The sequence below is a fragment of the Dipodomys ordii genome, unplaced genomic scaffold (genome assembly GCF_000151885.1).
Source record: "Dipodomys ordii isolate 6190 unplaced genomic scaffold, Dord_2.0 Scaffold1, whole genome shotgun sequence".
NCBI classification, from domain to species: Eukaryota; Metazoa; Chordata; class Mammalia; order Rodentia; family Heteromyidae; genus Dipodomys; species Dipodomys ordii.
The window spans coordinates 66,000,932-66,009,949 of NW_012267217.1; the positions used below are offsets into that span (position 1 = coordinate 66,000,932).

At 49.7% G+C, this 9,018-nt stretch overlaps 1 protein-coding gene across 1 annotated transcript in view; it reads right to left on the minus strand.

Annotated features, from left to right (window-relative positions):
- Iqca1 (IQ motif containing with AAA domain 1) overlaps positions 1-9,018 on the minus strand; it is a 126,168-nt gene that overhangs the window by 36,649 nt on the left and 80,501 nt on the right. The window contains exons 13-14 of the mRNA XM_013023535.1: positions 5,705-5,812; positions 1,605-1,804 (exon numbers count right to left, since the gene is read on the minus strand). Coding sequence (XP_012878989.1) covers positions 1,605-1,804; positions 5,705-5,812 — 308 coding nt within the window. The remainder of the gene's footprint in view (positions 1-1,604; positions 1,805-5,704; positions 5,813-9,018) is intronic.

The following is a 9,018-nucleotide window of genomic DNA, read 5'->3' on the forward strand; positions in this document are numbered from 1 at the left end:
TAACCCCTTCCCCCCACGATGGGGTGGGAGAAAGGAACACAGCAGAGATAACCCCTTCCCCCCACGATGGGGTGGGAGAAAGGAACACAGCAGAGGTAACCCCTTCCTCCCACAATGAAAGGGTGGGAGAAAGGAACACAGCAGAGATAACCCCTTCCTCCCACGACGGGGTGGGAGAAAGGAACACAGCAGAGGTAACCCCTTCCTCCCACGATGGGGTGGGAGAAAGGAACACAGCAGAGGTAACCCCTTCCCCCCACGATGGAGTGGGAGAAAGGAACACAGCAGAGATAACCCCTTCCTCCCACGATGGAGTGGGAGAAAGGAACACAGCAGAGGTAACCCCTTCCCCCCACAATGAAAGGGTGGGAGAAAGGAACACAGCAGAGGTAACCCCTTCCCCCCACGATGGAGTGGGAGAAAGGAACACAGCAGAGATAACCCCTTCCCCCCACGATGGAGTGGGAGAAAGGAACACAGCAGAGGTAACCCTTTCCTCCCACGATGGGGTGGGAGAATGGAACATAGCAGAGGTAACCCCTTCCCCCCATGATGGAGTGGGAGAATGGAACACAGCAGAGGTAACCCCTTCCCCCCACGACGGGGTGGGAGAATGGAACACAGCAGAGGTAACCCCTTCCCCCCACGATGGAGTGGGAGAAAGGATAGGTAAATTTGAACAAAGATTAGTGGAGACTAGTTAATAAGGGAACTTGACAGAGCAGAACCAGGTACTTGTGGAATAATAACAAGTAGTCAGATACCTATGTAATAGGATCCTTAGAAAGAAAGAGAGGAGAGGAAGGAAGTCTAACTAATGAAAACTAAAATAAAATTTAAACTTATAATCTTATAAACATAATCACTCAAGAGAATAATGACACATTTCACACAGGACATAAACAATTCAAATACTTGGTAACTTCTCATCAGAAACCATGAGGTCAAAAGACAGCATCTTCAAATTGTTGCTAGAAAAATGTCTATCTGGAAATCTATACCTAGCAAAACTATCCTTTAGAGTCAATGTAAGCACATTTTAAGAACAATGAGTGAAAAGTCAGAAAATCTGCTGCAGTGCACCTGCTCTAAAGGAAATGCCAAGGCAACTTCTTTGGCTGAAGGGCTGTGACCCCAGGGGAAATGTGGACAGAAAGGAAGGAGAATGTGGAAGTGGTGCTCATACATAACAGATATTTCTTGAGTTTATATAAAATGGTACAATACTGACTCTACATGTACTGTGCTTAGTAAAGGGTGAGTGTGGTAATCTATAGAACCGCCACTAAGAAATCAAAGGAGAGGAGTGGCTAAAGGAATAATGGAGGGATTTACACAAAATATCAAAAGACTCGGCCCGAGTGCCGTACTTGAACTTTTTCCTTCAAGGATGGCTCTCTACTACCTGAGCCACAGCTCCATTTCCAGCTTTTCAGTGGATAACTGGAGATTAGAGTCTCTTGGACTTGCCTGCTCAGGCTGGCTTTGAACCTTGATCCCCTGTTTTCATCTTCAGTAGCTGGACTTATAGATGTGAGCCACTGGCTTTTGAAATGTGATTTGACACAGGGAGGAGAGCTGGAACTATGACATAGAAGGTGTACCTTGAAGACGACGTGCAACATGACCTGGAGGCCAGTCTTCCCTGGATACTTCCCGGCGATGTTTGCTGCGGACAGGTTGAACAGGTTGGCTCCTGTTTCGGTACAGATGGCATGGACCAGCATTTTCTTCCCTACTCCAGATGGCCCGGCCAGCAGCAGAGATTTCACCAGTGGGGCTTTCTCATGCACAGCCGCAGACCCTGGAAAAGGCAGAGGCTGAGGCTCTTGAGTCCTGCCAAGAAAACCAGTGGCTCCTATGCTGAGGAACCCCAGGCTGTGACTGAACTGTGAGGCCTGTTCTGTGGCTGTAATGAATGCGTGGAAGCCCCGTGGGCTCGTGGCACCTACAGTATGTCAGGGCTGATGGGAAGCTGTCACTGCGGTCACTGCAGTCTTGGTGCCATCTCCTCCTGCACCTCTCCTGTACTACCTCAACTCATAATTGTAAAGGGCATTCCTGCAATAGCTTGCCTCTGGCTATTGTGTGTGTATGTGTGTGTGTATGTGTATGTGTGTGTGTGTACATGTGTGTGACAGTAGTGGGACTTGAGCTCAAGGCTTGGGTGCTGTCCCTTAGCTTCTTTTGCTCAAGGCTGTAGTTCTAACATTGAGCCACACTTCTATATCTGGCTTTTTGGTGGCTAACTGGAAATAGGAGTTTCATGGACTTTTCTGCCTGGGCTGGCGTCAAACCTTGATCCTCACAGTTCCACTTCCTGAGTAGCAAGACTAACAGAGGCGTGAGTCACCAGCACCCAGCTCCTCTGGATTTGTTTGTTTGGGTTTCTCTGCTTGTGGATGGCACTGAGTGCCCTGAAAGGAGCGTGGAGACAAGGACAACAGGCTGGCCAGGAAGACTTTGTTCCTCCAGAAACCTCTTTCCTTACACTTACTATGTCTTAAAAGGAAAAGCAGGATCTTGGGCAGAGGGCCTGGGCTCTTCTCCTGCCCTGGCTCTGGCTGACCGGAGCAGCAGGGAGTCTGACACTTGCAAGAAAGCAGCTTTAGCTATGGCCACTCAGAGGGGGCTGCCCTGGCCCCAGGGATTCCCCCCCCCCGCACTGTCCAGCCCCTTAGGCTGCATATTCTCTATGGCAGAGAAAGAGCAGAGCTCAAATTAGGCCCCAAGCTATTGCTTGTATTACAATCATTTATAATTGCAAGGTGATTTTTCCTGTAGTCCTGGGGAGTGTGTTCATCAGAACCGCTGTTACCAGGTTAGTTTGCTTTCAGCCAACAACCGAGCTCTTTTCAATCAGCTGTTAATGTAATTGTGTTTGTGTTTTCCTTTTCTTCCTTTCTGGTAGAACTGAGGAGCCAGGACATTATGTGACAGATGAGAACCTAACTGTACAGTTGTTCACATTATCCACACAAATGTGGGAAGCTGGCCTGAGCAAGCTCTCCTTAGAATGACTTTCAGCAGGGCTGCTTCTCTTCATGATGGGTTCAGCAAGGTACAGATGAAGGAGACACGGGGACCACGGGGAGGAGGGAGATGCCACTCACTCCCAGTCCATTCAGCATCCAGGTATGGAAGCCTGCCCTGTGCGGGGCCCTGGCTGAGGACTCTGTGCACGTGGCCCAGGGTGGGGTTCAAATGTGGAAAGTCTCAGGATCTGCTTGGCTCTTTTTTCTTTTCGTGGCACTGAGGGCTGAGCTCAGGGCCTCACACGTGCTTGCACAGCCTCCAGCATACTTTACTACAGTTGCTTTTCAACTAGGGACTCACTCTTGGCCCAGGCTGACCTGGACTGTGATCCTCTATTTATGCTTCTCATGTGGTTGGGATGACAGGCATGAACCCCCACACCCAGCCTTATTGGCTGTGATGGGGTCTCCCTAGCGTTTTGCCTGGGATTCTTTCAAACCACACTCCTCTCAGGCTCTGCTCCTGAGTTGTCTGAGCACCAGGTCTGCTCAGCTTTTGCTTGGCTAGGCAGAGGGCAAGGCCCCGAGCAGGGAGCCTGCAATGGGAAGTGGGAAGTGCTCAGATCTGTGAGTGCTCAGAGGCGAGGAGAGGCAAAGTCTGGATGGGGGATTCTGGGATGGGGGCATCTGGGCCGGCCTCTAGAGAATGGAAGCGAAGGAGGTGTTGGAGCAAGTTCCAAGCCAGAGGCCACACACAGACCTGAAGTGAGGAATCAGCCTGTTTTGGGGGGAGTGGTTGGGGTGTCAGTGGACAGAGGCCAGGAGCGGGGAGGGACAGTGGTACCTGTGGCTGAAGTGGGTGGGAATGGCTGAGGCCAGGGGCTGGGGTAGAGGACGGACTCTGGAGACCAGGTGATAGAGCACCTGGGGGAAGGTGTGTAGACACACGAGGACCTCCTGGAGGAGGGGGTCCCTCAGACGGCTCAGAGGGGATGAGGATGTCCAGAGAAGGCCTTTGCACCTGGCCCGGCTGACCCCGGATTCCTGACTAGGTGTGGACACTGTCAGTGGCTGGTTTGTTCACCTGAGCAATGACCGCCACTGACGTGACCTGAACAACCAGAGCCAAGAATTCCTTTTGGCCACAGAATGGCCTTTTACAGATGATTTTCCTCTCGGGGCATGATGGGAAAGGGGAGGGGTGGCCCTAGGTTCTGTGCTCACTGGAGGGAGGGAGCCATCAGTCTTCCCAGGCTGGCCTGGCTCCCATGGGAGTGAACCCATGAAGTGTAAACGAAGCACCGAAGGCTTTTCAGTGTGCATCGGTCACCAGCCTGACTTGCTCACACTTCCAGACACAGGACACAAGCCCCAGTCATGAGAACACATGCCCAGCCGCTCTGTGGCCAGGAAGACAGCAGGCTCCTTAGTGACCTGGGAGGGATGGGCGAGGCCTCTAGCAGCAGCCAGGAGTCACGGCACCTCTCCCGTTCCACGGCCTAGGACGGGAGATGGGGAGGAGGGCCCTGATGCCCACTGGCTCTGGGTGGGATGGGACGTGCAGACCCATGGATGTCGTATCTGTCTACTCTGGATATTTATATACTTCTGTTGTCCCAAGTTCCACTTCCTAGTGCTTTTTCGTGGTAGTACTGTACTGGGGGTTTGAGCTTAGGGCCTCTTGCAACGAGTCACAACTGCATATTTTCTCCAGTCCCTTCTGCATTGGTTATTTTCAAGTAGGGCCTTGTTTTCTGCCCAGGCTGTCCTGGGCCGCAACTGTCCTCCTTCCTGACCCTTCCGGCGTGGCTGGGATGGCAGGTGCGCACCACTGTACTCAGCCATGGGTTGAGATGGAGTCTTACAAGTTTGTTTTCCTGATGTGGTCTCAAACTTTGACCTTCTAATCTCTGCTTCCCAAATAGCTAGGGTTACAGGCTTGAACCAGCATAGCCAGTGCTAAACTTCCTATTTCTGATTACAAAGGGAATCTCTTGCTTATAGGGTTATGTTCTTTTTTTGGGGGGGGGTCCAGTCGCGGGGTCTGAACTCTGGGCCTGGGCGCTGTCCCTCAGCTCTTCAGCTCAAGTCTAGCGCTCTACCACTTGAGCCACAGCGCCACTTCCGGCTTTTTTCTTTTTGCTTATGGGGTGCTGAGGAATCGAACCCAGGGCCTCAGGCATGCAAGGCAAGCGCTCTACCACTGAGCCACCTTCCCAGCCCCAGGGTTATGTTCTTCAGACCAAGTGGAACAAGTTTTCAATGTTAAAATGACTCTCAAGAATCTGAAAGGAAATGAAGCAGTGATGTCTAGTTCAGAGTGGCAGGCCGGGCAGCACCTTGGGGACACAGCAGACCCTGAAGCTGGGCCTTGGGGCCCACTTCTGAGAGGCCCCATCTGCTCAGGACCCGCCCACAGAAGCCCATGTAATGGAAGCGGGTTGCCCAGTCCTGGCTCTCAGGTGATCAATTTTAGTTGGGGTGCTTGTTTTGGCCACTGGCTGATTGATCACCTGAGGTCTACCACCCAGACTCAAAAGAGGGAGCCGAAATGCTCTTCCACTGTGCCTCGGTGCCTCTCTGTGCTGGGGACACACCACTGAGGCCGGAGGACGCTCACCCCAGGGGCTCTGGGTAGGCAGAGCTGAGCTGCAAAGCCTTGTGGACAAACAAACAGGAAGTGCTATCAAAGCCGGTGGGTGGTGCCTCCCCCGACACACAGCCCTTACCCAATGGCAGGATTCCATACAACGTGATGAGCTGTCTGACGTCCAGGAGGGAAGGCATGGGCTCTATGGCTACCTGGCGGAGGGTGGTGCCCAGGTAGCTGTACTCACCTAGGGAGGAATGAAACCGGAGGTGAGTGAAGGGGAAGCCAGGAGGGTGTAAAATGAGCGCAGAATAAGAATGAAACAGTTCCGAGCAATTATAATTGGATTAGGGAGGGTTGTTATAAGGAACGGATCTTTTCTCAGATGAAGAGTGGAAGGAAAGTCACCAGGCAAGAAAAGTAGTCTGGTAAACTGAGAGTTACATTGATATTAGGTTAACCCAACATCTTTACACAAATTGAATATTGGGTTATGTGAAATGAGATAAAGATTTTAAAATGAGAGGCATACAGAATATTGTGGGCTTTATATTCTCTTCTATCTCTCCATATATATATATACATATATGTATATATATGTCACACAAACTTCCCAAATAAATTATTTAGTAAATTATTTAGTATTCATGTGGAATTTGTATGGGAGCAGTATAAATCTGATTCTCAAATGCAGTCATTTGAAAAGAAGGGCCTGAGTCTAATTTACGATAAACAGAAACATCTCCTTTTGAGGGTTATATTCATTTACATTTTTATCATTTTTAAAGGGTTACCAGAGGAATAATACAGAAATAAATCTCCACAGGTTTAATTAGAAGATATCAAAGGGCTTAATTGTAACTAGCCATAAATCTGAAGTGTTATTTTCTAACTAATTTAGATAAGGTCACCAAGAAAATTAGTTTGGCTGTCTCCATTTGTCATGAGGCCGGACCTTTATGTGCTCTTATGATTCTCTTGATTTGTATCTGAATCTGGAGTAAAAATATCCTCTGAACAGATCACGTTGTCTTGACATTTTTTTTCCTGATGCGCTCTTCCCGCAGCAAGTATTGATTGTACAGAGCTCTGAGGCTATGTATGGATGAAAAATACAATATGGACATTCATGTGTACATGAAACACTGAAAATGTCAGAAGCTTGCAGCCATCTTCAATTGCTCGGGAAATGAGAGCTGCAGTTCAGCGCGTGCGCACTGTCTTGTTGTGGGGGGCATTTCCAAAGCCTTTGTCCCTGCAAGGGCAATGGTATGGTTTGGGGAAATGAGTGATAACGAAGGCCTCCATTATGGCTTCGGATACCTTCGCTTTTTAATGAGCAGGTAATAAATACCAGAGTGGCTCATTTAGCCTCCACTAGAATAGAAAGAGATCCTGCAGCAACCATTAAACCCAGCAGTTATTGCCAGTAAACATGGCATTAGAGAGAAGTGAAAGTGACCTCTATTTTCCTCCATGTTAATGGATCCAGATAGGCCATATTTTCTAAAACCTATCAGATTTTAGTCAAACAAATTAGATTCAACTGAGTTAGTGGGTGTTGGTTCTGAGAGCATGAGGATCCGACGAGCCTGGGCTGTGTGCCAAGTTACCAGGCGCAGTCTGAGCGCGTGTTAACTGTGGCTTGCGATGCTCATGAAGAGCTCAGAAAGTTCTGGATTCCTTGCAAGGGCCCTGGGCATTCTATATGGCCAGACAGAGGGCATGTCCAAGGATGAGGAAACCCAGAGCAATGGAAAGAAAAGAAAGCTGGGAGGTGTTCTGGGTTGAAGTGAGTCTCCTTGCAATCCCTGTGCTGAAGGGCTTCTCTCCACGGGCACGGCCTGTGACCTCACTTGGAAGTGGGGTGACTGCAGATTTTTCAGATATATGAGATCGACACCGTGAGCCCAAATCCTGAAGGACTCCTGCTCTTATATACGAGGGATCTTTGAACACAGAGAAAGCCACGCACGGAGAGTGCTGTGTGAGGAGATGGGCCACGTTCCCGCATACCCTGGGACCCCCAAGGCCAGCGCCACGCAGAGCCCCGGAGAGGCCCGGGGCAGCTTCTCGCCCAGCCTGACTACACTGTGGCCTTTCACTACCTGTCTCCAGAGCCTGGAGACGATTCCTGTTGTTTAGCCCACTTGGTTTGATGGTGTGTAGGCAGGGCAGACCAGCCACGCTGGTACAGACTGAGAAAACCCTGTAGCACTTGAATGAGAAACACAAAGAATATAGAGAAACCCCGTAATGACCCTAGAAAATTTCTTATGCTAATAGGGAATACCAAGGTTCCTGAAAGCCCCCATGATGCAGCCAGGCTGCCATTCAGAGGGCTTAAAGTATGCACGCACACGTGCACGTGCGTGTATCTGTGTGGGTGTGCATGTGTGCCTGTGTCCATGTGTGTGCTGGTGAAGATAAAGTCCAGGGCTTTGCACATGCTAAGCAAGCACTGTGCTACTTCCTCGCTTTTTTTTTTTTTTTTTGAGACAGGGTCTTACTGTCAGCCCAGGCTGGCTTCGAACTCTGATCCTTCTCCTTCTGGCTTCTGAGTGGTCAAAGGAAAGCATGGGACTTTTGGCTCTCAGGGGCCAACTTAGGTAATAATTAGTAGGTAATAAATTGTAGAATAAACGACGGGGATTGATTACAACACACTGGAGTCTGGGAAAGAGAATCCATAGGTCCACACCGACACCACTGCAGTGTTAAGGACCCCGTTCTTCTTGGCAGAAGAATGTGATCTACTCAAAGGTGGAGTGGGGTGAGAAGACCCCATTTCACCACCGCCACAGTGAGGAGAGATGCAGGTGAAAAATCAGTGCAGATAAGAAAGTCTCCTGGGAACAGAGCCCCAGGAATCATCCCAAAAATCATCTACCAATTAGAAAGGGGAAGGTGATGCTTCCCACGGAGAAATCTGGGGACAGCAACGTCGGCCACAAGAGTCAGCATAAGGCTGCAGGGACAATGGAACCTCTGTCGCCTGTTTCTACACCTTCTGGTGAAGATGGCTCAACCTGAACCAGGTAATGAGAGAGGAGTTAAATAGAGCAACAGTCTGTAAGGCAGCTCATAATCTTCAAAAATGGCCAGGCTGTGAAAGGAAGGCCAGGGAGCTCCTCTAAAGGAAGAGAGTGGAGAGAGACACAATCACACAGATGTCCTGATGGGGTTTTGTGAAGAACAGGACTGAAGAACCTGGATGTCAGCAGCGTAACCGTATTTGTGCTAATATTAGAGTTTCCATGTATTGCCCTGTTGTGGCCCTGGCTCACTGGAGAGCGTTTTCTCATGAGAATGAACCTCTTACCTGCATAGGGAGATTGGACTGTGAAGAATGCATTGTGCATTTTCTGGTCATCATCATCATCATTTTACACACACACACACACACACACACACACACACACACACACACACACACACACACACACACACACA